We start from the raw sequence: 27628 nt of genomic DNA on the forward strand, positions 1-27628 counted from the left end.
CTTAATCGATTTAAAAATGGAAGATTTTATTCTCCTCCTGCTTCCTCCACCCCTAGAATATTATTTTGTTGGAAAATTAACAAAGGTCAGGTTGCAACAGGCCCGTGATATTTTTCCCTCTCCAAGGAGAAGTACGGGAACTCTACCCTGATTTTGTATATAAGGAAGGCAAGAGTCACATACAGTCCCCCACATCACACGCCCACATGCCATTCTGTTCTATCAAAATAGAAATGGCAGAAGTGACATCTTCCACCCAATTTATGAACTGGTGTGAAAACATAAGCCTGTGTATGCAAAAACCTGACAGTTTCAGAAGGTTCAGTACAAGAGTGTGTATTTCTGAGATGAGACTGAGACCCTGGAAAAATAAGCATGCAAGTTGGCTTTTTCACATGTTTTCTACTCTTGGAGAATTTAATGGGTTAAGAAAATCTCAAAGGCAATATCCTTCTTGAAAGCAAACACTTGAAAAATGGAATACTAAAAATTGCTCCCCAAATCAGTGTTCTAAATCACAGGAAATTATCCAGAAAAAAATATGTGTTGACATTTCAGATGTGTTGACAACTAATTCTAACTAGTTTTGGCTCCTTGAAGTTCTGGGTAAAGATTTTTGATGCCTTCCCCAAATCTATATAAAAAAGAAAGAAAGAAAGAAACTAATCCACTTGAAATTTGGCAGATATAAGGAATGGAGAGAAAGACTTGATTACTCAGATCTTAGAGAACAATAACTTTTTAAATCAATTGCGTTGAGTTCAATAATGATTCATTTTTAAATTGTTATTCTACAGCAACTTTTAAACATCCATTGAACTAAAAATCAAATTTTTCACTATATTTAATATGATTGAGGTCACTGTTTTCAACACAAAGCTCTTTCTAATAAGCTTCATTGTCTGAGTATTATATCCGACTTTTCACTACAGTTAGGTCCCAATGAGCAAACAGGCTGGCACCAACATGTGGATCCTCATTACATCATGCATCTATGAATGTCCATGTGAGTGATGGAGACTATTGTAAGTGGCTATATGTCTCTGTCCTCTCCCTAGATTTTTAGCTCCTTAAGAATAGAATGGGTAAAAAGTCCTATATAGAATCAGAATAGGATCATAAATGTGCTATATTCTGAACAGATCATTATTACAAATGGTTGAATAAGAATTAAAAGAGATGGGGGCCAACCCAGTGGTGCAGCAGTTAAGTTTTCACGTTCCACTTTGGTGGCCCGGGGTTCACCGGTTCGGATCCTGGGTGCAGACCTACACACTGCTTGTCAAGCCATGTTGTGGTAGGCGTCCCACATATGAAGTAGAGGAAGATGGGCACAGAGGTTAGCTCAGGGCCAGTCTTCCTCAACAAAAAGAGGAGGATTGGTGGCAAATGTTAGCTCAGGGCTAATCTTCCTCAAAAAAAAAAAAAAAAGAATTAAAAGAGAAATTAGGTCACTTAAAATTCCAGTGGCAGTGAACACTTTTAAATTGGGTAAAATTAAGCAGCACTATGTATGTGAACACATTTCCCTGTGTCCTGTTCTGCTTAAAACACTTCAACTCTCCCCTCAGCTTACAGAGGAAAATCCAAGACCTTGGAATGACACACAGGGTCTGTGAGCCAGTCTCTGGCTTGGCTCTGGCTCACCTTCTTCTAAATGTACGCCCCAGTAGCACCAAACTGCTTATTTTCCCTACACATTAAAGTTTCTCACCTCCATGGGCTTCTGTCTCTCATATCTCCTGGTCTTTGGCTGTCTTACACTCACTCATTTATTTCAACTCACCTCTTCCAGGAAGCCTTCCCTCGGCCCAGAGATTTGTTTTTACACTAGATCCTGAGTTTTTTAAGGGTTAGGTGTGTGTCTTATCCATCTTTGAATCCCCCATTTCCATTAGCTTACCCAATGGATCAATCACTCCAGACAGGATATCCAAGGTCTCTTCTCTCCAGGTATTAAATGGGACTTTGTGCAAAGGGGTTCTGGAGACAGCGGTCAAGGAGTGACTCTGATGGTTGGAGATTAAACTATTGGACAGGGAGTTTGAGGAGCGTAGGAGGGTGACGCTGTGGTATGCTTATTGGAGAGCTGTTGAAAAAGAGATGTATGTTAGGGCAGGCAAGACAAAACAGGGGGAAGAGGTTAGAATAGGAATCAAGAAAACTAGGGTATGTCCCTTACCAGGCCACAAACCAAGCATGTAACCTGTGTCAATCCACTTCAACTCCTCAGTGACAGGATGACCTTTAAGTACGGAGACCACACATCTCAGTTTGCTAGGAACAGTCCTGGTCAATGCCTGCTGTGCCAGGTGTATATAGTTTAGAATTGTCTGGGCTGGGACTATCTATTGTGTGTTTCCTCTGAGTTCCTCTCCAAACCTTCTGTTCTGGACCTATGGAAACACGTAAGTAGCTGTCTACTCTGTCCAAATCCAGGGCGAATCCTCCTTTCTCACCTGCTTCCACAGCCTGAGCTTCCTTGGATGAGAGAAGAAATTCAAAAGAGTGTTTTGGTGATGCGGCGAGAGGCAGTGGTTAGAAAAGGTCTGTGCAGGCTGCCTGGTTCCTACCCTGGTCTTACCACTGGTAGACCTGTGACACTGGGCAAGGCACTCAATGTCTTTGTGTTCCAGTTTTCCCTTGTGGATCATGGAGATGATATTAGTACCCCCCGCCTAGGATCCTTGAGGACCATAAATGACTTGAGAAGTGTCAAGTGCCAAGCATTGGGCCTAGCACATAGGGTCAGTCACTATTGTTCTTAATCTCATTCCATCCCAGCAAAAATCAGTAACCTTTTTTCCTACATGGATATTCCAATCCTCTCCTACAATTTTACACATAAATTACCAGTTTCTCCAGCTGAAGGCGATTAAAAGTAACAACCAGCTAACTAAATGCAAGGTGACAGATATGGTACAGTTCCTGAAGAATTTAGCAGAGTGAAATAGGAGGTCAGGCTACTTGAGGCTAGAATTAATTAGAATCTCTGCTTCTGAAATCCTGAGACACAGTGTGGCCTAGTTGAGAGTCACCAGGCAAGTACTGAATGGTCAAGACTTATCAGTCAAGACCCATCCTAATATGCAGATATCTCTCTAACGGTAGTTCTCAACCTTGACTGCATATTATAAGGGGGTTTTAAAAATACTAATTCCTGGGTCCACCCCAGACCAATTACATCCATCTCTGGAGATGGGAACTCAGCATGGATATTTTTTAAAGTTTCCCAGTTATTTTAATTTGCAGTCGGGGTCAAGAGCCGCTGTCACAGAGCAGCGCTTCTTAAACGGGTATGTGCCTGCAGATCTTGTTAAAGTGAGGAGCTTGTTAAAATGTAGATTCTCATTCAGCAGATCTGGAGTACATCTTGGAATTTGGCCCTTCTAACCTGTGCCCCAGAGAGACTGATGCTGCCGATCTGAGGACAAGGCCCCGGATACCATAGGACCCTGGGCTCCTCCCAGTTTGGATAATTATGTCTACAGGCATCCTTATCCAATGTGGTGTTCTCCTAAGTCAGCTGCTGGGCTAAGACAGATGTTGGTAGTGATGGCCACTGATTGCTGAATGTCTACCCACTTTCTGCCTCCTCATGTGTCACGTCAGTGGGTAAAAATGAAGAGGTGAGTGAGAAGGACAGTAATAAGGAGTGATACCAGGAATCAAATGTAAACTTGGAAAGTGTGTGACATTTTCCGGGGCACATAGATGCAGGGAGCTGGCCCTGTGTACTAAGGAGACCGCTGCTGACAGGCTTTCAGGAAGGTCCTGCTGGCCTTCATGAAGATGCTGTGGCTCCAAAGCTCTGCAGAGATTCGGAGGGCCACCCCACCTGACTTGTCACTGTCTCACTCGCCATCCTGTGCTAGCTTTTGTGTGTCATGGGACAGGTTGTTGGACAAGCAGTGAGTCAGTTCTTTGCACCAGATACCCACCAAGAAAGATTCCATTTCTATTTTGTGGGCAGAATTAGTGGAACATTGATTTCAAACAATGATGGAAGCAGATGGGGGAGGCAGGCTCTGGCAGATCATTGAAAGCTAGGCTTACCATGTCTGAGCATCTAGGGATACCCCAGATTCTTTCCACCCTGATAGGAAGAATGGGGCTGTCAGGGGGTTCCAATATAGGCTCCTTTCTCTGCCACTTAAGTACTTAATATTTCCTTTTTTTCATAAGACACAGGATGCTGACACCAGGACACAAGTCCACCAGGGAGAGAAACCCAACCCACAAGATAGATCAGAAACAGAAAAAGGCTCAGTGACTCCAGGCCAAAATGGAGGGCCTCTTATATGTAGGTGTGGCCAGAGAGGTAGTCAGCTTACCTGTGGCCCATGACCCCTGTCCTTACATTCCTGAAGGATGCGTATTGGGGTTCAGGCTACCTTTTGTCAGGGCCTGAGACCATAAATCCTTTTCCTCCTAAGGATAGTTTATAAGCTGAAAATTCCAGTCTGGCCAAGTGACCTTGTGATGGTACCTTAGACAGAATGACATCAAAACCTTCCTTTAATACTCTATGCTGTGGACCAGATTTTTTTTAAGGATATTTTATTGTTGAAAGCTGCTTAGCCTACCTCCTTGGTTTTATCCACAAAGAAATTTGTTATAATTTATAACATGTAAATCATATACAACCTAGTATATAACATATATAAGGTCTGTCTGTCTTGCATGTTGTCCCTGATCATTTTGTAACAAAAGAATATCATGAGATGACTCCATGTGTATTTCTAAAGCCTGGTCCCACTGGGGCAGCATTTAGTCAATAACAAAAATATATCTCCCTTTTGTCTTTCTTGTCCTAGCTTCATCTCCCTAAGCTCGGAGAGAGTCCTCTCTGGATTATTACTTCTCCCTCTCGCTCAGCCTCTTTCCCCACAAGAGCTTCTCCAGCCAGCCCTCAGCTCCATCTCCCTCCTGCTATGTCTGCGCTGCGACTTGTGCTCATCAATGCTCACATCTCATTCCTCTAACACCTCATATCCCCCCAACCATCTGCCTTCTCACCCATTTCCAAGCCAGCCTGCTAAAACTAGGCACATGTTCTTCAAATTTTCAATTCAAAGTCTAGCAATCGCTTTTGTGGTTGTAGATATATAGGTGTAAATCTTCGTGAAAAGTATGTTTTTACTTATCCTGTGTTCTGACTCCCGGAATAACAAGGTATAGAATTGCATATGGTATCCATAGTGATGTTGATTAAAAGAATGATTCCTTTCCCATGCCAGTAGAAAACGTTTGGATGATGCACAAGGCGAATATTAAATGTTTGACCTAAATATCTCTACTCCTTGGTACTACCTAATAGAGGATAAAGAAAGAACTAAGATAAGTCAGGGGAGGACCATTTCCTAACTACCAACTTGGAAGTGTTCCACTGGGAAAAACTTCCTTCAGTGAAGAAAAGAGTAATAACACACAACATCATTTCCCATTCAGAGTTTAAAATCTGTTTTGTAACTTTTGCTTGGGTCAGATAATATGATCTATTACGAAGTCAACAGTTCTCTATCTCCAGCCGCGCACTATGGAAACATGGTCAGAGATAAATTCTGCAGACTCAGAGAAGCCTAGAGACTGCTCAGCCCCATGAGAATTCAGGATTTAGGACCTACCTTCACCTGCTAGAAACAGAAAGAAAAATATGATTTCTGTGATATTGACACCATGTAAGTCTCTACATTATGAAATGACTATTGGAGCTCCACACAGAGACACATCTGGGGAGGGTGCCTTCTCTAGCATATCTGCAGGTATGTGGGAATTTCTTAATACTCCATCTAGCTGCTTATGATTCGATGTGACAGACTGTGATCCAGTGGAAGGAGCCACCTGCTCTCTTCTGCTAAAAGAAGTTCCCACCACCGCTTCTGCTTCTGCTTCCACTGCTTCTCTTCTTGAATGGAGGAGTCTCCAATCTTTGGCACCCGGGGTTGAAGGAGTGAGGTCATGACTACAGTTAGACTGGACGTTCTCAGGGTTGGTAAAGAGGATGGATAAAGAAGTTTTAGGAGCCCTCAGAGTGACTACAGGGGAAGCAAATTTGAAAAGTTTGTAGTAACCAAGCTCTTGGACGTCAGGGAATTAAAGTATTATTTAGCTGAAAAATGATTCATTAAAGACCCAAAATGTATACTTCAGAAAAGAGAAGGTACTGTGTAGATTTAGTGTAGAGAAGACCCAACTTGGGAGGAAAGAATTCACATCAAAGTGAAAAATAAGTAGAAGCACAAATGAAAATAACGTGAAGCCTCTAAAGCTGGATAAATTGTAAGGCTTCACTGGAGTGTCTGGGGGTAGTCTGGATTGACGAGGAGCAGAAGAAGAAGGGAGGGGACTGTCCTTAAAAATAGTGAGACATGAATACAAGGATGGCCATGAGGGCTGTGTGATTAGGAGCTGGCTGTCCCAGAAAATCAGTGTCATGATGGGGCCACAAGTAGGACTTCAAGTCCTCAGTCACTAAAGCCTCTGAGAATGGGAGTTCCGGCAAAATAAAATTAATAGAAGATATTTAATCTTTACTGTCAAGGATATAATTGATGGAGAGGGCAGGTTTGAAGGGTAAAGCATGGAATTAGGAGCATGAGATTGCTGTGGTGATACTGAGTCAGAACTAACTGGGCTCTAACTTCCAGAATGGACAAGAAGAGGCTGAGTTGAAAACAAATTTTCAAAATAGGATTGATAGCATTTGGCAACAGACAGGAAGGATAATGAGTTAGTGAAGTTTTAGAAAGTTCAAAGCTTACGCAAAAATTTATGATTGTTACATATGGAGGTACAAACTTGGCTGAATGGAAGTCATTCTAGAAATTGAATGCTATAATTTCAGTAGAATAGAGCCCCTTTACCGAGCTTGCTAAAAAACTAGTCAATATGCCCATACTTTTCCACCCAGGCAGGTCAGTTAATTTGGTGAAGGTTACCAATTGACCCCTGATTCGGTGAATATCCACTCTTCTATTTCCTCTCTAATTTGATGTGGTCACTTCATCTCCATCTGCAGAGCCTCAAAATTTGTCAACAGATTGTGTGCAGCCTGCAAACGCGTGACCAAAAGCAACAGCAATCAGAGGCTTATATTAGATATGCAGAGCCACATGAAGGCAAACAGCACTGTTGGCCAATGGGCTAGCTGTGAGCCGAACACCAAGGAAGACAGCAGAGTTGCTTCTTGCCCTTGTGGTAGTAGTGGTGGGTTTTCGGAACTCCTTAAAGTACATCTTCTTGCCTTGGAAAAGTATCCTCGCCTTTCTACTGCTCCAAGTCAAGATTTATGTCTACCCACACAAGAATACCCATTAGGGAACCCCTGGCATCTGAGCTCTCTCTCTGTTCTTGATTTTACAGGTGACATGATGCTGCCTAAGAAGAAGATGAAGTAATTACATGCCGTTTTCCAAGAACTAAGGAGAAGAAAACAGAGTTTTTTTCTTTTTTTTTTTTCCTGGTAGAGGGAGGTGGTGGAGCAACATAGGAAAGTAAGGACCAGGGATGATATTTAAATTTAATAAGAGGGTTATGAAGGTAGCTTAATTTGAGGACTCTTGGTGTTTTGAAGGGTTTACTGGACACGCCAAAAACAACTCCTGCTGTCTCAGAATTTGTAACCTTTGTCTGACCTCTTTGGAGGACGATCTGTGGTCAAAATCTGGCCAAAGGCCAAAGAAATTCATGAACTGGGTGTTAGAGAATGTTTAGAGAGAGAGGGTGACTCAGGATTGTCCAAACTCTTCCCTTTACTGATGAGGATGCTGAGGACCTGGGTGAGAAGTCACCCACATCAGGCCAAAGAGTTAGTTAGAACCGAGACCATAGCTTTTATCTCCCAGACCTTCTAACTCCCAGTCCTGTGCCATTTTTTAATAATCCCAACTTTCCTAAAAACAATCATTTTTGTAGACTAGTTATTTTCATGGATTGCTCATCTCTTCTTTTTTCCTTGATCTAGATAGAAATGTAGGGAGATGGCTGCTACTAAGTTTCCTGTCTACCTGGTATGATAGCAAATTATTTGGGGCAATGAGAAAATGAATTATAAAAAATATTGGGGGGCCACCCCATGGCCGAGTGGTTAGATTCATACGCTCCGCTTTGGCAGCCCAGGGTTTCTCTGGTTCAGTTCCTGGGCACAGACATGGCACCGCTCGTCAGGCCACTCTGAGGCAGCGTCCCACATAGCACAACCAGAGGCACTCACAACTAGAATATACAACTATGTACTGGGGAACTTTGGGGAGAAGAAGAAGAAGAAAAAAAGAAAAAGATTGGTAACAGATGTTAGCGCAGGTGCAAATCTTTAAAAAAAAAAGATTGGGACATCTGTCCTTCTTGTGAGCAAGCATTTGGGGCAGGTATAAAATTGAACACAGTGCCATTGTCAAAATCTTTTCTATTAAATATTGATTGATTTGTGAAATAAATATTATACATTTTTCTTGGGGAATCATCTGGATGGGAAGTGATGTGGTTGCGAGGACTGCTGCGATTGCCTTGGTACGAAGCACTTTGCTGAGCCAGTTTCTGGCTTAGCAAAGCTGACTGTCAGGTGATTAGTAAGCACATTCGTGAACCCTGCTTTGATTTTTCTAGTGGACTTTTCCAGGTCTTTATTTACAGGCACATTTTGTAAAGAACACGAATGACAAATGTCTAGTGGTGGGTAAACATGTTCAAGTCTATGGATGTGTCACCAGGCCCGTGTGGGCTGGGATGTGGGCACTGGAGTACATTGTACTTGGGCTTCCCAACCTAGCTTTATACAGGGGAAATTTTGGTAAAATGGACATCAAGAACAATCTCAAAGTATTAGAGAGGAGGGCAGAATATCCCAACAGGACAGGTGGTCCAAGGGAGGACTAGGACAAACACCAAGAAACTTGCTCCTTCTCTGCCCCTTTTGTGCTGTTATATAAATATGAGCCTAAGTCTTTGTGGGTTGAGCTGGGAACACCACTTCTGTCCTATACCTGCTGCTTCTTGACTGCTCTGAGCACCTGGTCTTAGAGGGAGCCCAGGAGCAGGTGTCACAGTGGAAATTCCCCAAATATGAAGCCCACAGGGGGTCACCCAAATTTTCCACACCCCAAAGATGACTTGGGCTGCATACTTCTCAGGGTCATAGTAAGCTCTTGGCTGGGATGAGCCTGAAGATTTCTATTTGTGGCTTCACTGTCCCTGGGACCAAATTAAACCTTGATGCTGCATGACTGGCCACGGTGCGATACCTATTCCAACACCAGAAATCCCTCAGAACCACTTCTCATTGTGCACACACACACTTCCTTGGTGTGGCTGAAGCTTAAGAAAGGAGAAGCAGCAAAACACCTGTAATAAACACTGATAAACATTCATTAAAAGGTATATGGTACTTGTGTCTACATAAGGCTGGGTTAGGCCCTTAATAGTTATAAAACAATACAAACCAAGTGATGAGAAAACCAGCGATAATATTTGTATAGCGTCATGTAATTTACAACCACACTCACCTCCATGATCTCACTTTATCCTCACAAAAATCTTGGAAGTAGAAAATGTATTATGTCCTCATTTGAAAAATGAGCAAACCGAGTTTCTGCTATTGACGTGCTGGCAAATGTTTTAAAACCAACTCTCTGGAAAAAAAGACCATATTAAGGCCCTGATTTACAGCATTTGCCCATTTCCATGGTGTAAACGCTCCAACATGGCTTTCTTCAAGCGACCAACATGCCGATGAATGCAGGGTTGGGCAGAGCTCTGCTCAACCACTTGGTCCCTGCGAGCCTGTACCAGCTGGTTCCAGCACACTGCTGGGGTCAAAGGAGGGAAATGACTGGTCCAAGGTCACGCGGGTGGTCGATTTACAAGCCCACCTTCCTTCCTCTTTATTATAGAGCAAAGCAGTAATTGACTACCTGCAAGCCTTTATTTTTAAAAAAAGCAAAAATCTATGTACATCTGCGAGGCTGGACAGAAGAAGGTGGTCAGGGGACCCCAACTTGGCAGAAACTCTCCCCATACAGGCAGGGAGAGGAGTGACACCACTGCCTCACGGACTGGTCCATAGCCGTGCTCATGTTCTAGAGGTGCTAGCGCACATGTAACACCAACTTAGAATTTGGGGAGAAGACTTAACTTGTTTGCCTGAACAATACATCAGCCCCATCCTCTCCCCACAAAGAGTCATACATTTCTCAAGCTATTTTCAGCTCCTCTGCACCTACTCACTTGCAATACTTGTCATAACAGGAAGTCCGTTTTATATACTGTAATCCCCAAACACGTTGTGCCTGCACGTGGGGAGCGTGAGGGGGCTGAGGGGGGAGTGAGGAAGCCAAGCCCCCCAGAAGGCCACCTGGCTGAGCACTGAACCCATCCCAATCTGGGCATCCCTCCTCCCAGGCCCAGGTGTCAGAAACCAGGGTCCACATCCAGACATTGTTTTCCTTCCTCATGCAGTTGGTGGTTCCTTTTTTTTTTTTAAATAAAGCATTTGAGTAGGCGGCAAAGCCAGTCAGAACTGTTTATTTATAGCTGTGGATTTTCAATGCTGTATAAATTAGAAATCATTGCTGAATGAGGCCCGCGCCCACTCACACACGCAGGGCCGCTATCTGTGAGTCCTTTTACACAGTTTGACTGTACACAGTCTAAAATGGGAGAAAATGACATGCTCTGAGTCAAATGACGGAGTCACAGCTAAACTGCAAAGCAGAAAACCAGCAATTATTTTTCCTCAGCACAATATGGGGAGGACGACAGGTGCAATTATCCAATATTATTTAACAGCACCGGTTTGTGGTATAGGGAGAAAATAAAGGTTTCTGTGTCTTGGAGAGGAGAAAAAGAGAAAGAACCTGCCTCCCACCTCCTGTTTCTGTGGATTAAGCTGTGTTATGTAAATTGAAACTGGCCAGGATTCCAAAAAGGGAAGGGAGAACCACCTGGCTCCCTCGCTCTTCCTCCCTGGAAGCTGGCAACCTGCGTCATCAGGGACTTCTGAGAAAAGGGCCCTCGCCTTGGGACCTTGAACATCCTCCTCTGAGGCAGCGGCTTCAGGTAAGACTGTGGGGAAGGCCGGGTTTGCTGAGCTCCTGTCCCTTAGAGGGACACCCTCTCCTGTGTTGGCTCTCCCTCCCTCAGCTGAAGCAACATGAGGTAAAAGAGAAGGTGGCCCACAAGCAATAATTTTCACTCCCTTAATCAAGTCTCCCCCTTTTGTGCTCCAGCACTTTTTTATTCCTATTCCCAAGCCTTTCCTTAACCTGGTCACTCTACCTAGAAAGACCTCTCTTGTTCCAGCTACTATCGAATAAATAAGTTGTCCTCCGTGGCGTCAGACCTTACTGGAGTGCCACTTCCCAGATCTCCCAAATAGTTTCCTCTTACCCCTCCAGGGCACTGGGCTTGTTCCCATTTCTACACTCCCATAGCCTGCCATGTCAGACCCACCCAGCATTCCACCGCTCTCTTCTGCGTCTATTTTCTTGCCTTCTGTTTCCATAACAGTCTGGAATGCTGGAAAGAACATAAGCTTCAGAGCAAGACCAGATCTGAATTCAGATTCTGACTCCACTACTCACTACTTACATTGAACCCTGGGAAAATTGCTTACTTTTCTGAGCCTTGGTTCCTTAAAGTCCTATGATAGTACCTACCATGATTAAATAACATTATTTAAAGCGGTGGATGCAAGTGCTTGGCATCTAAGGTACCCCATCCCATCCTGCTTGATTACAAACTCCCTGAGGCCAGAGGCCATGTCTATCATTTGTATCCCCATGAAAGCCCAATTCCAACCATTAGCAAGTACTGAGAATACTTACAGACTGACTTGAGGATTACTTACAGCTTCTTAATCGTATAGGCTTCATCACCAAATAGCTTATTGTTTCATTTAAGATACACTCTTCATGTCAAATCTCAGAATCCTGTCAACAATAATGATCAAATGATAGTTTCATGTGACCTGGCAGTGGAAAGCACATCGATAGAATGGTTCACGAAAAGGAAAAGGAGGGGCCGGTCCCGTGGCCAAGTGGTTAAGTTCTTACTCTCTGCTTCGGTGGCCCAGGGCGTTGCCGGTTCAGATCGTGGGCACAGACCTAGCACCACTCATCAGGCCATGCTGAGGCGGCGGCCCACAGAGCAGAACTAGAAGCACCTACAACTAGAACATACAACCACGTACTGGGGGGCTTTGGGAAGAAGAAAACAAAAGTTTGGCAACAGATGTTAGCTCAGGGCCAATCTTTAAAAATAATTGGGTGGCCCTGGTTACCCCAAGGAGGGCTTATGAGGTGCTAGGCTCCAAATCAGGGAGATCTGATCTTTCGAAGAGAAGTGGGAGAGGTGAGAGCACTGACGACAAATATTGTTTACGTCAGAATTTATTTTCCTTTAGGGGCTGCTTACCCCTTCCGTACAGATATTATATGCTATAATTAAGGCCTGATCTAGTCTGACTCTGACTTCATCATAACCAAGACTTCTTCAGCCACTCCCGTGGTGTGATTCTTCAGTGACCTTGGAAAGGGTCTCTGCTCTTATGGACACCCCAAATATCTTGCTGGTGTTCAAAAACATCCTTCAGCTGGGATAAAGCCTTCCATTTTACATAGAGAGACAAATTTAACGTGTAAATACTTATGAGGTGACCTGTTACACTGATTCGTGTTCACTTATCAGTGAAGGACAGTTGATGATTTGAAGGCAAGTTTTAATATGGGAGGAGGCATGCTTGGCAGAGTGAAGATGAGGATATTATGAGAAAAGGAACAGATAGAGAAAGAGTCAGCTGGAGACTTTGAGGACAAACCTTGCCTAGTTCACAATGTTTTACCATGTGAATTGCTAAGAGATGGCTGGGTATGTGTCTTGGCTCTCCACCCATCCCTGAGAGAGCTAATGTATGGTTAGCATACCCCCAAAAAGAGCTAGGCAGTGATCTTGGCTGCTGATTCTTGGCTGACAAGTTTCTGCACGTCTTTGGAAGAGTGGAGAGAGGAGGCATAGCTGTGACATGACACTCTTTATGATTCCAATCTTGATTGTCTGGCTGGCACTACAGGAATTTAAACTTGCTTTACGGCTACGGAGAGAAGCTAGTTTGGGGTTGTCACCATTCTTAAAAAGGGACGAGACAAAGCAAAGAAAAAAATTTGGATTCCATTGGTTCCTGAAGAGTTTCAGCGAGGGTTGAACTTCCCCATGATTCCTTCTTACCCACATCAACCAGTCCCAGGGATCCTAAAGTGCTGAAGAGAGACTGACACTTATTAAGGGCATACTGTGTGCTTCCTTTGAGAGCAAGGAATATTTGTTATTCACCACTGTATCTTCCACACGCAGCCCAGTACATAATATACAATTGACTTTAAATACGTATTTGACTCAGACAAATTTAAGTAACCTGCTCAGTGTCTATGGTGGTATTGGAAATCAAACCTAGATCTATTCAACCCAAATGCCCCAATAGTTTCCACTCCACCAATGGCTTTTAATATTTCCTGATAGATACCTTCAGAAACACATTTTACATCATGACCCGGTAGAAACACACACACACACACACATACACTTTTAATATATGTGATAGATCACTTTATTTTATATCCTATTATTTTCCATTCTATTATTTGAAATATATTGTGACCATTAAATTGATTTATTCTTTTTGTTTTGTTTTGCTTAAGGAAGATTCCCTTCCTTAACCCTGAGCTAACATCCCCTGCCAACCCTCCTCTTTTTTTGCTTGGAGAAGATTAGACCTGAACTAACATCTGTGTCAATCCTCCTCTATTTTTTCGTATGTGGGACACCTCACAGCATGGCTGGTGAGTGGAGTAAGTCCACGCCTGGGATCTGAACCCGTGAACCAAGCTGCCGAAGCTGAACCCACAGAACTTTAATCACTTGGCCATAGAGCCAGGCCCTAAATTGATTTCTTAATCCAACAATAGGATTGCAACCAATAAGTTGAAAAACACTGCACTCCACTGTACTTTAGGATTCATTGGTTCATTGGGCAAGTAATTATAGGGGGCCTACTGTGTGTATGGTCCTGGCATGTGCAGGCCGTGGCCTGAGGGCATGGACATGGCGGTCATTGCCTGGGCCATCTGCACTAGGGTTAGGGCTTTGGATCCTTTCGTCCTGCAGCACCTTTGGGAACACAGAACCAAGCCTTGTTTTTCCAGCCCGCTTTCTTAGCAGCTGCTCTGCTAGACTCTGCTCCTCTGAGATGCTGACAGGAAGAAGAGAAAAAATGCTTCCACTACGAGAGCTTACAAAACCTTCCGCTGAGGCTTAAGTCTGGCCGGAGCACATATATTTGGTTACACTTCAGGGATTTGTTTTCACTCAACACTTAATTTTATTAAGATCCGAATTATGAAGTTAAATGACGTAGCGTTAGGAAAACAAATACTGTATGAATTTTACCTTGCCAGGAATCTGGTACGCGATTCTGAAAACTCTCAATCTAGGCATGTTTTATTCCACTTGAAAATTTTTCTAACTACATTCTACAAGGCACTCACGTTGTCATTTTATGTACATGCATTAACTCAACTTGGCCAATTCTAAAGTCATGTGGTTAAATGAAATTCTTTTCGTTATAAAATAGATTGCCGGTGTCTTCCTCTGCTAGGCTCTTCCTGCCATCGTGACCTGTTAGCGCCCTCACATATCGCCAAAGGAGGAGGAGGAGGCCAAGAGACCTGCCAGCAGCCAATTCAGTGCTAGTCCTGATCCTGCTTAGCAATGTGGATTTCTGTGTAAACCTCAAAACAAAGGAAAGAAAAGGCCAGTTGTAGAACGTCCTTCTAACTCACAGATGAACTTCTCTTGGGCTCCTCTGGGAGCCGTCTTAGACCCTGGACATGTAATACGGGGATTACTTGCATGACTGTATTAACAATGATAAAGGGAAACTTTCCTGTGCATTCTAGTGAGTTCAACCAAAATGCCACATGCACATTAATCTTGGTTCTATGGTTGCTTATCAGGGAAGAGAATGAAATTACAACTCTGAGAGAGTCTCCAAGAATAAGAGCCAGCAAAGCTCCAAGCGATTTGGGCATGAGTGTGTTTATGTGTGTTCCAAGGGATCATGCTTGTGTTCCTGAGGTCACAGAGAAGCCAGCCTTTTTCCCTGATTGGTGGGTGGAGGTGCCCAGGGCAGACAGCTCTTTGATTTGACTAATCGCCTCACTACCTCTCACCTTGCCCCCTCCTACCCTCAACACTTGTCAGTTCGCTTCATCCTTCACGCAGTCACCCTTAAAAGACCCTCCAAGTGCCAGTGGCCTTGGCTCCTCACACAGAATATCATCAGACTAAGCTGTTTACCCAGTATCTAAATATCCCAATTAGCATTTAGCTTAAAACTTTACCATTACCGGGCCAGCCCCGTGGCCAAGTGGTTGGGTTCGCGCTCTGCTTCAGCACCCAGGGGTTTCACCAATTTGAGTCCTGGGCGCGGACACGGCGCCGCTCATCAGGCCATGCTGGGGCAGCATCCCACATGCCACAATTGGAAGGACCCACAACTAAAATATACAACTATGTACCAGAGGGCTTTGGGGAGAAAACGGAAAAATAAAAATCTTAAAAAAAAAAACAACTTTACCATTACTGAATTTAACTATATTTATAATATAAAGTCATTTATAGTTGCAACAACATATAAGTAGTATAGCTATTGTTACCTTTCTTGGTTTCCTAGAGCTACCATAACAAAGGACACAAATTAGACGTCTTAAAAACCGCAGAAGTTTCTCCTCTCACAGTGCTGGAGGCTAGCAGTCTGCAATCAAGGTGTCAGCAGCACCATGCTCTCTCCGAAGGTACTAGGGAAAAATCCTTCATTCGGATGGCTCCTCATGATCCTTGGCTCATGGCAGGATCACTCCAATCTCTGCTTCCATCCTCATATGGCATTCTACTGCATGTCTCTCTTACCTTAGAGGGAATCTGGAATCTGTGTCCACGTTTTTCGCTCATTTCTCTTGGTTTTAGGGCCCACCCTAAGTCCAGGATGATTTCATTTCAAAATCCTTAATCCCTTCTGCAAAGACCCTATTTCCAAATAAGGTCACATTCTGAGGTTCCAGGTGGATATTAGTATTGGAGAGATGCTATTCAACCCAGCACATCATCCCTATTTTACAAATGAGGGGACTGAGCGTCAAAGATCATTGTATATCAAATTTTAGCTTTTAATTCTTCTCACTTGTCTGTCTTAATTCAAGCAGTCACCAATAAAAATTTGTACCATCTATTGAGCGCCTGCTATGGAATGGCTGTTTGCTATTCATTATCTCTAGTCCTCCCCATAGCTCTAAAAAGGAAACATTACTATCCCAATGCTAAGGATAAAGAAACTGAGGCTCAAGACATCAAAATGGCCAACAGACACATGAAAAGGTGCTCAACATCACTAATCATCATGGAAATCAAAATCAAAATCACAGTGGATATCACCTCACATTTGTTAGAATGGCTATTATCGAGAAGACGAGACATAACAAATTTTGATGAATCTGTGGACATGGGCACACTTCTACGTTGTTGGTAGGACTAAATTGGTCTAAACGCTATAGAAAACAATTTGAAGCTTCCTCAAAAAATTAAAATAGATTTACCATATGATCCAGCAATTCCAGGTCTGGGTATATACCCAAAGGAAATGAAAATAGAATTTTGACAAGATATGTGCACTCCGTGTTTGTTACAGCATTATTCACAACAGCCAGGATATGGAAATGACACAAATGCCCATCAATGGATGAATGGATAAAAAAAGATGTGGTACTTATACACAATGGAATATTACTCAGTCACAAGAAAGGAGAATAGCCTCCCATTTGCAACAACATGGATGGGCCTTGAGCAAATTATACTAAGTGAGATTAGTCAGATGGAGAAAGACAAGTGCCGTATGACATCACATATGTGGAATCTAAAAAAGTTAAACTTGTGAAAAACAGAGAGTAAAATGATGGTTACTAGGAGGATTAGGGGTGTGATAAGAATGATGATGTTTAAGGGTGGTAAACAACCCATAGAGATCTAATGCATGGTATAATGAATATAACAATAATATTGTACTATAATTATGTCATGTGATAAATATTGCTGCATTGGCAATTATATCACAACGTATAAATATATCAAAGCAACATGCTGTACACCTTAAACTTACACAATGTTAGGTGTCAAATTTATTGAATAAAAAAAAAGAAACTGAGGCTCAGTGATGTTGATTGATTTTCCAAATGAGGAATTATCCAAGAAGGATGGAGCCCAAGCCCAGTCTGGTCAGCCTGGATGCCTGTCCTCTTTCCTTTATGCCACGTGATTTCTACCAAATCCTGCTTCTGTTTCCTTTATGACATCTATAAGATTAATCTTTCCTTCTATCTCCTCAAGGTCAAAACATTCAACATTTTCATTTTAAACCTTCCAAGTCAGTGAAGGAATGGTGCCGGCCGCAAGGAAACTACGTTATTGTGGAAAATCCTCTTCCCAGAGCCCTAGCAGCTCGACTGGCCATGAAAATGAGTTAAATGGACATTGAGGGGAGCCTCATGGTGAGGAGGTGGGGAAGGAATTACAAAGCGCGGCTGGAGGGGACACAGCAGAGCTGTTCAGCCTTCCCTGCGTATTTGGAGTCACCTGGGCAGTTTAGAAAAATACCTGTGCCCAGATCTCTCCTCCAGAAATTCTGAATTGGTCTGGGCTATGGATTAGACATTGGGGGTCTTAGAAGCACTTCTAGATCATTCTAATGTGCAGCCAAAGTTGGAAGCACTGATATGTGGGAGTTCTCCTTGAATTTTTCTTGGACATGGCAGTAACTGAGGTCTGATGGAATATAATTAGTTTCAGCTTGCTTTAAACATCACCTGAGAGAGCCACCGCCTTCTTCCCTGGCTGCCTTCTGGAGCCCGCCATCCCAGTGCTCTGCACTCTAGTGGCGTGATTGACCATCTGATTCCTTTGGATGCAGCATCAGAGGTGACTGAGGCAAAGTGCAGGCCCGGCTCTGGGAACGGTCCAGGGGCCTCAGCAGAGCTTTCTGTTTCGGCTTTCTCACGTCTACCTACAGAGCTCAATGCACTTCCCTGGCAGTGACAGAGCCCAGGCTGCCAGAAGGGAGGGCAGGCTCCTTGTAGGAATTCTGCCAGTGGTAAGCCTTTGGACTTGAACTGCAGCAGTGACCCTCCTGGGTCTCCAGTCTGCTGGCTGACCCTGCAGACCTTGCACTTGCCAGCCTCCATAATAGCATGAGCCAGTTCCTTAAAATCTCTCTCTCTATATATACACATACACACATATATATTTACACACACACACACACACACACCCTGTTGGTTCTGTTTCTCTGGAGAACCCTGACTAATACACTCCTCTACCTTTCCTCTTCCCTGGCCCTGCTTCCTTTCCGCCCTCTGGATCTGCCCTCTCCGTGCCTGCCCACACTCTCTCGCCTGTCCCCAGATCATTTGCCTGCAGTCTCCGTGACTCATAGGCCTATAATAAGTCCTCAGCGTCCGTTTGCCAAACTCTCTCTCTTCCCTTCATTCAAGAGTCTCCCGAAATCCCACATCATCCAATCAAGGAAACAACAGTCTGTCCTCCCTCAGATGAGCCCATTCAGTGGTACAGATTTCAGAAAGAAAACCCTGTATGAGAAAATATATGAGTGTTGCTTCGAAAATTAACTTCTGAGACTATTCCACATGTGACTGTAAAGGGACTTGGTGTTTTAAAATGCTCTGCCTTGGAGGCCGGGCCGCAAGGGGCGAGGTCTGGACCGCACCAATTCGTGTTTGGCACATCTTCACACATGTTCATGATGCTCACAAGGCCACGGTCTTGGGTGTGGCTTCCTGATTGAGGTGCTAAAGGCCACTGCCCCCTGCGGGTACAGACTGTACAACCAACCTCACGCTACCATCTTGTTTATAGAACACAGCTTACCAGGTGAATTGGGTAAGAAGGTAAGAAGGAGCCAGGGCAAATCTGTAAGCCTATGTCCTCTTGACCGTGGGCCACTCTGCCATCCCCCTGGGAGCAAGGCCTGTTATTATACAAAGTCAACACAAACGATCAGTATGTAACGTCCACAGCAAGGAGCACAATCATTGATCTGGTGGCCCATTAACCCCACCTGGGTTTACCTACAGGCTGTCCTGCAGGAATAACAAGAGTAGCCACAGCCAAACCATGGCAATTCCTGCAAAAGACCTTCAGGGGTCTCACCACGGCCCCCGCACTGTGGTGGATGCAGAGGTGGGGGACACTACCCTCCCCTTCCTACCGCACCTGGGGAGAGGCCTTGCAGTATTGCTGCAACCATCATTAAATCACACTCCCAGTCAAAATTGTGGGGTCCTAGAAGACACTGCCTTAAAGGTCTGCCAATGAGCTACAGTCCCAAAGACCCCTGAATGGCTTAGGGAGGGGGCAATAGCAAGAGGATAAAGAAAACCCAAAGTGTAACCTCACATTATAGGGGCTACTACAACGTCACAAAGAGCATGAACTCTACAGGCAGGCAAAACTCAGTCAGTTCCACAGGATTTAGCATCTTGGGGGACTCATTCAACCTCTCAGAGCTGGATTTCCTCATATATACATCTGGGGTGCAATACCTACTTTGTGTTAGAGTAACTGTGATGTATGGATGAAATGTAATAATGGACCTAGAACACAGCTCGGTGTCTGGAACTCAATAAACATCCATTTCCTCCTCTGCTGTCTTAACTCAAAGGCTCTGTTAATCCAATGAGGGATATTTATAGGTTTTCATTTGTGAACTTGGTAGATTTAGTGTTAAATCACAGAGGACAAAGCAGCTGATGGCGGCACCAGGCATTACAATTTTTTTGAGGACGATTAGTCCTGAGCTAACATCTGCCACCAAGCCTACACTTTTTGCTCAGGAAGGCTGGCCCTGAGCTAACATGTGTGCCCATCTTCCTCTACTTTATATGTGGGACGCCTGCCACAGCATGGCTTGACAAGCAGTGCATAGGTCCACACCTGGGATCCGAACTGGCGAACCCTGGGCCACCAAAGCAGAATGTGTGAAGTTAACCGCTGTGCCACTGGACCAGCCCTGAGAATATTTTAATAGGAGGGACACTAACTTATTGTCTAGACGACTTCACAAAATCAACAGGAGTGTCGAATCATTCCCTGCCTTGAAGTACAAATAAGAGACTAGTACGTATGACCCAACAGAATAAAAATGCAAGAAGGCAGTGAAAAGTTGTAAATACCATAGACTCTAGTAACTCTAGTTTTAAGAACCCTCTAAGTCTTCATAAAGCACAAAAATTTCAACAAACATCACCACTTCAGGTAGGCTTACATTAAGAGAAGCAACCCACTGCAACCTCCTCCTCCTTCTCACCCAACATATGGGAATACCTCTCAAGCAATCCTTGCATTATCAGGGCACTGGAGATAAATTCATGTTTCAACTAACAAAAGATAAGGAGGCCACCCTTGACATTTGAAAGTGGAGTATTTAAAGCACATTTGCTGAGTTTCAATTCTCTCATCTTGTAATAAGATGACTTGGCAGGAGGTCCTTACAATGATAGCATAAATTTAATGGAGTAGGGGAGAATATGTATTCTCTTCTGGTCTTCAACTGCATTTTTCTTTATCTCATGAATAATTCTAGGCCTATAATTAAATGGAATGATGAGAGCCCTCTGGTGGCTAAATTGACTTTTCCCTTTTCTTAGAAATATTAAAGCAAATCATCCTGTGTTTTGAAAGTCCTATGCCTTGTTCCAATTAGCAACTTGCTGCATGAACTTCATCTTTTCCCCACCTGCACCTTCACCCTCGGGGAAAGAGAGGATGAGCGCTTTTATTTTCAATCTCTTTGAGGCTCACATTTTTGCAAATATCTGGGCAAATGTTTAATTCACCTTCTACAAAGATAAAACGTGTTTTTAGGAATTTAATTTTCAGACATTTATCTAATAAATTGGGCCTCTGTAACAAGTCAAACACCATACCAGGTACTGTGAGAGATACAAGGAAATTTAAAATATCCTCTCTAATTGCAAGAAGCTCATGATACAGTACAGCAAAGAATAGCCTTGATTTTTTTAAATGTGGTTTTTCCATAAAATTTAATCATTTTATCAGACACATAAATTTTCTCCTAAGAGATGTGTTCTTAGCTTCTCTATGTGTAGCAGGAATCTGAGCATCATTCTGGACTCTTCCTTCTCCCACTCACCAATCCAGTTATTCACGGTGTCCTGTCCATTCTACTTCTCTGTTTCTATTGACACAAGCTTAGCTTAAGGCCTGATCATTTTAGGTGATTACAATACACTTTTTAAAAAATATATTTTAAAAATTATTTCTGAGTTCTTAATGCATGCACACACTATAAAATTCAATATGTATAATAGTGAACCCATAAAAAGTAAGTCTCTCTCATGCCTTTATCCCCTCGCTGCCTAGTTCTCCTTTACAAAAGCAACCGTAGTTCTGATCTCTCGCACATGCCTCCAGAGATATTGTATTCATGCACAAGCATAGAGATTTATATTTTTTCACAAACGATGGCATGCTGTTCTGCACCTTGCTTTCACATCTTCCAGTACATGTTGGAGAAAATTCTAAATCAACGTAAAGAAGCGTGCCTCATTCTTTTTTAAGAGATGCATAGAATTCAATTATATGTATATTACCATAATTTATGCAATCAGTTCTCTATTGATGGAAATTCACATGGTTTTCAATCTTTTGCTATTATAAGTTGATGCAGCAGTAAAGATCTTCGTACTGACATCATTTTGCACGTGTGCCAGAATATACTTGGGATAAATTCCTAGAAGTAGAATTGTTGGATCGAAGGAAATGTGTATTTTTACTTTTGATATTTTTGTATTTTTACTTATTGCCAAGTTACAAAACACTTTTACAATATTTACAAAAAATGTTTACAAAATATTTTTGATACTTTTTTTTACTTATTGCCAAATTACTGTTTGTAGAGGTTATACCAATGTCTACCCTCACTGAAAAAAGTGAGACCCTGTTTCTCCAAATCCTCAACAATACAGTAGGTTATACAATCATTTGGATAGAATAGTATCTCAATATAGCTTTAATTTACATTATTCTTATTTTGAGCGAGGTTGAACTTCTTTTTGTGTTTAACATGTGTATCTTAATATGTATTATTTAGATGCATTTTCTATGAACAGACTTTTGTATCTTTTGTCCATTTTTCTGTTTTGAGTTTTCTTGTTTCTTATTGAACTGGAGGAGCTTGTAGCAGACAGCCTCTAAGATATTCCAGGTGACCCTCACCTCCTGGTATTTACATCCTTTCATAGTCCACTCCCACATTGTTCCACAGTTGGGCTGAGTGACCAATAGGAATTGGCAGAAGTGATGGTATATCATTTTTAAGATTAGCTTGTAAAAGACATCTGGCTTCTCTCTTGGTGACTCTCTCTCTCCAATTGGGTGCTTTGGGGGAAACCAGCTGCCATGTTAGCCAGCTGCAGACGGAGAAGGCCAGGTGGTGAGGAACTGAAGCCTCCAGCAAGTGGCCAGTGAGGAATTGAGGTTTCCTGGTGAGAGTCACATGAATGACCTCTGAAGTGGGTCCTCCAGCCCCATTTGAGCCTTCAGATGAGACAGCAGCCCCAGCTGACATCTGACTGCAATCTCACAAGAGACTCTCAGCCAGAACCACCCAGTTAAGCTGCTCCCAATGCCTGACCCTAAGAAACTGAGGGATAACAAATGTTTGTTGTTCTAAGCTGCCAAATTTGAGGGTAATTTGTTATGCATCAATCAATAATAATAAAGAGCTCTAAATGTATTAAGAAACTAAGTCCTTTTTCCAGAGTTTGAACTTCTTTACGAGAGTTTCAAATACTTCTCCCTATTTGTTGAATGTCTATTGGTCTTCTTTATTATTTCTTTCTTTTTCTTTTCTTTCTTTCTTGCCTTGCCATGCAGAATTTTCAGTTTTCACATAGTGAAACTTACCAATTTAGGGGATTACTTTTATACTTAGAAATGATGAAAAAGAGACTTTTAGACAACATTCCAAATTTTATCTTCCTCTGTTTCCAATAAAAAGGGGCTAGGCCATTTGAACTAACTCTCCTGCTAAAATCAACTAAAAATAATGAACAAAATAATTTTCTAATCTCCTTAAACTTATCAAAGAAACGACAATAAGGAATTACCAGACCAAGATCTAAGAGACTCCAAGAACCCATAAAGGCAAGAAAAGTAACCAAAGCTTTCTGCTTTGAGGACATATGCTGGGGGACATGTGTTACTGTTTTAAAGACCTCACAGAGTAAGAGGGGCAGAAGTCAGAGCTCAGGGTCCACCAGGATGAAAGGTTACTATTAGACACTTCCTCCTATGTTGACCTAGAATCCCAAAAAGAGAACCTTCAGGGTAAAGATTAACCAGAAGTGAAACTACCTGTCCCTGTACCCTCAAAAAACAAGATAGCCCCAATAGATAGCACCTATTGAATGCTGAATAGAGCAAAGGAGAGAAAAAAACACAGATCATCTGTCCCTGAGTAGTTCCATCCAGAGCCCAGCCCTCTGAGAAATGATAGCCTAAATCCTACACTCAGGAGTAGTTCAGAAAACTTCAAGCCATGACTCTAATTTGAACTAATTACAGAGAGGAAGTTCCTCTAAATGTCTGGCTCAGGTAAATGCAAAAATGTTTCGAGAAGGGCTTCTTCACCCAGGTCACGGGAATCACCAAAAATCACATCTCACGGACCATGAGCAGTGCAAAATCAGTGGTAGCCAAACCACAAGAAAATAAGTTATAATGAGGAAGAAACAACACCAGAAAAACACTGTATAAACAGCCCCTGAAAGACTTCAGGTCCTGAGATAATCAGAGGCAAATTATAAAATAGTGATGTTTAAAGAAATAAGATTAAAAATATCTGTTGTAAACAGGAACTTGGGAAAAAAGTGATTTGAAAAAGAACCAAATAGAACATCTAGAAATAAGAAATACAAAAATGTAAATTAAAAACTTAATAGATGGGTTTGAGAGCAGAGGTTTGAGAATGAAGCTAGAGAGAACTAGAAGACAGATCAAAAGAAATTATCCCAACTGTAGCCTGGAGAGACAAAAATAAGGGGGTAGTTAGGAGAAATGGAAGACTGAAGGAGGTCTATCGTGTATAGAACCCAAAGAGTTCTATAAAAAACCAACTACCAGAACTAATTAGTGAATTTATCAATGTTAGCAGATACAAGGTCAATATACAAAAACATATTATCTTGCTATATATTAACAGCAAACATTTGATAAATGAGATTTTCTAAACTACTATTTACAATAGCATAAAAGCATAAAATATTTAATGTTTTTTTATTAAGGTAGAATTTATATACAGTGAAATGCACACATATTATGTGTTCAGTTTGATGAGTTCTGACAAATGCATACACGTGTGTATCCTATTCCATATCTCCTTTCCCCACTGAGATAGAAAACATTTTCATCACTCCAGAAGGCTCCCTCATGCCCCTTGCCTGTCAATACCTACCTGTTCCACCTCCAAACCCTAGGTGACCACTTTTGTATTCCTTTCGCCATAGATTAGCTTTGCCTATTGTAGAATTTCATATGAATTCTATCATATAGGATGTACTCTTTTGTGTCTGGCTTCTTTCCCTCAGCCTGGGCATGATGTTTTTGAGGTTCTCCATGTCTTTGCATCCATGTTTCATCATTTTTATTGCTTTAGTATGTATGGATAGATCACAATCTGTTTATTCATTTTCCTACTGTTAGACATTTGGGTCAATTTCAGTTTGAGCCATTATAAATAAAGTGCCACGAATAGTCCTAGACAAGTACTTTTGTGGACATAGTAGAACCCATTCCTCTTTTCTCTTGGGGAAATACTTAGAAGTGGAACTGCTGGGTCAAAATGCACACACCACACTGCACTGGAATTATCCACATAAATGGCTCCCCCATTGGACTGTAAGTTCTTTGAAAGTGGGACCAGGTTTGGTTCATTGGCTCTTCTTGGATGCCTTGTACAGTAAAGGGCACACAGGAGGCATTCACCATGTATTTCTTAAGCCAATATATTGAGGAGAAAACATAAAAAACACAAAATATATAATCAGACAATATATCTTCGACCCAGCTTGTCTTGGTTACACCACGGTACTGTTTCAAGGATATGAACACCTTATTAAAAAATCTTTTTGACAATTTTATAAAATAAATCCCATGAAAAAGGAGCAAGGAGTTTTGAGCCTCTAGTGATAACTATTTTTAAGTGGCTAATATTTATCGAAACTTAACAACATCAAACAGTTTACAATGACTATCACATATCTATTCCTTGTGCTCCAAAAAGTCAGTGAAAGGAGCGAAGGTTTGTAGAACTTAAACGTGCATTAGAATAAATACAGAACTTTAACACGTACCACATTGATGCTTAATGTCATACAACTAAAAATTGATGGACCTGCAATGAATATGAAGGAGGAATTCAATTTATTATTTTAATAAGTGTTACTTTTAATTACTTTTAAAAAAGCAGTTTCAGTCCAAGTTTTTCTATACAAAAAAATGAAAAGATAATAAAACCTGCATCACCTTGTACTATAGGGATCAAATGAGATAATTTATTTAATAATAATTCATTCTACAAGCAGAAAAGCACGATAAAAGGGTAAGATCTCACCCTCACTGTCATCATGATCATCATCATTATTTGGCCACTTGCTAATTGTGTGTCCTTAGGTATATTATTGTTAACATGTAGAAAGGGGATAGTGATACCTACCATCTTGTTGTGACAATTAGAAGATAGAATGTACATGAAGCCCAGTGGAGTAGCTGGTAGGAATAAATGTTCAGTACAGAGATGTTGCTGCTGCTGCCGTCTTTGGCTTGTTCACACCATGGTTCTTTTCATTCCTGGCCAGCCTATCCGTCACACCCTGGAAAGTGGCAGAGCTCCGAATCAGTCTTTATGATTCTCCCTTTCTCAGCCATACTAAAGCTTTGGCCAAACCAACCAACCAGAATGTCCATTAGAGAAGTGCCTGGTGTCGGTCACATCAGGTTCCAGCAGTAAGTCAAAGTTTTTGCAAACATCAGTTTCCCTCGTTCTCTCACAGAACCTTTCAAGGCTGTAGTTTAAACATTGCATCTCCGACTTTTCGCTCATGTGAATAAAGTGAATCGCATTATGAATTGGCAATCAATTTTTCTAAACATGAAGTGCCTCACTTATAGCTATATTCACTTTTATGTCAACCAGAGATATAATTTAAATGTTTTTTTTTTAAAGATTGGCACCTGAACTAACTGTTGCCAATCTTTCTTTTTTTTTTTTAATTGCTTTTTCTCCCCAAATCCCCCCAGTACACAGTTGTATATTTTAGTTGTGGGTCCTTCTAGCTGTGGCAAGTGGAATGCTGCCTCGTCATGGCCTGACGAGCGGTGCCATGTCCACACCCAAGATCCGAATCGGTGAAAGCCTGGGCTGATCAAGTGGAGCAGGAGAACTGAACCACTCGGCCACAGGGTCGGCCCCCTAATTTAAACTTTTTTAAAGCTTTCTTTTGTTATCTTTTGAGTCTTGAAACACTGGAATGATATTATCCTTAACTGAAAACATCATTTTCATAGGAAATTTGAAGTTACAAGGCCTCACTAAATCACAGGCCGTGTTCATAAGTGCAAACAGAAGGGACAGAGGCACAGCTCTTCTGGCCTCCTATCAACCCAAAATGGTGGATTGCAGGTTGATTCTGCTGCACACGACCTTCATTCCCAGCCAAGCCTATGCCTGTGAAGGAAAGTGACTACATAGATGCCCTGGTATGCCAAACACCGCAAGCCTCTGGCCTCTGCCTTCTCCTATGCTGAGGGATGTACCACTAATGTCAAGTCAACTTAAGGAAGCACATGGCAATAGGATCTTCCAGAACAGATATGGCCCTGCCCATAGCCAGGCCTGGGGCAGCCTGATCCTCTGTAGGTGGCACCCACCCCACTCTAGATGCCAGCTTTCTGTCCTTGTTCTGCTTCGCCTACAGCAGTAGCTTTTACCACCAATGCGCTCAGCCTTTCCCATCATCACTTGGCCACCGGCTTTCTGTTGTGCTCTCCTTTTCTGTTCTAAGTGTTACGGGTAAACTGCTACCTGAGGTTGCTATATTTATTCACTTTTACAGCTTTCTCTATTGAGGTCATGTTGGCAGCTTTTTCTCTATTTAGGAACTTAAATGAAGTCTTCAGTTTGTTATGCTGGGGAAGCTAATCAGCAACGCACCACGACAGCCCGACTCCCCTTCCTCCTACCACCTTCTCTGCGCTGTAAAGAGATCACTTATTCTCTGACTGCTTCCAGGCCCCTGTTGGCCTTCTGCTTCACCAGAGTTCTCTTGCCAGGGATCAGAGGCAGAAACCTCATTTCCCCTTGCTGAAGTCTGGATGCAAATGTGGTAAATAGAGAAACTCATAGTTATCATCTTTTCCTTTAAAATGCAAAGGCCTTTCTGCATAAAAGGTCCCCAGAGTCTCACTGGCCGTATGTAAATTGACCCAATGC

At 42.4% G+C, this 27628-nt stretch overlaps 1 protein-coding gene and 1 long non-coding RNA gene across 12 annotated transcripts in view; one reads left to right on the plus strand and one right to left on the minus strand.

The window, feature by feature from the left end:
- The window catches only part of ADTRP (androgen dependent TFPI regulating protein), a 64739-nt gene extending 56301 nt beyond the window's left edge, over positions 1-8438 (plus strand). For all 3 annotated transcript variants that reach the window (XM_070515627.1, XM_070515626.1, XM_044773230.2), the window contains one exon: positions 7366-8438. In XM_070515627.1, the coding sequence (XP_070371728.1) occupies positions 7366-7400 (35 nt within the window). In that variant the 3' untranslated portion in view covers positions 7401-8438. The remainder of the gene's footprint in view (positions 1-7365) is intronic.
- The window catches only part of LOC123287008 (uncharacterized), a 71174-nt gene that overhangs the window by 40070 nt on the left and 3476 nt on the right, over positions 1-27628 (minus strand). For 8 of the 9 annotated variants that reach the window (XR_011505206.1, XR_011505202.1, XR_011505205.1 and 5 more), the window contains exons 2-5: positions 25853-26009; positions 11823-11927; positions 9504-9629; positions 1904-2089 (exon numbers count right to left, since the gene is read on the minus strand). This is a non-coding gene — a long non-coding RNA (uncharacterized lncRNA). The remainder of the gene's footprint in view (positions 1-1903; positions 2090-9503; positions 9630-11822; positions 11928-25852; positions 26010-27628) is intronic. The other variant, XR_011505208.1, reaches the window with a different exon arrangement.

Source organism: Equus asinus, chromosome 8 (genome assembly GCF_041296235.1).
Source record: "Equus asinus isolate D_3611 breed Donkey chromosome 8, EquAss-T2T_v2, whole genome shotgun sequence".
Classification (NCBI taxonomy): domain Eukaryota; kingdom Metazoa; phylum Chordata; class Mammalia; order Perissodactyla; family Equidae; genus Equus; species Equus asinus.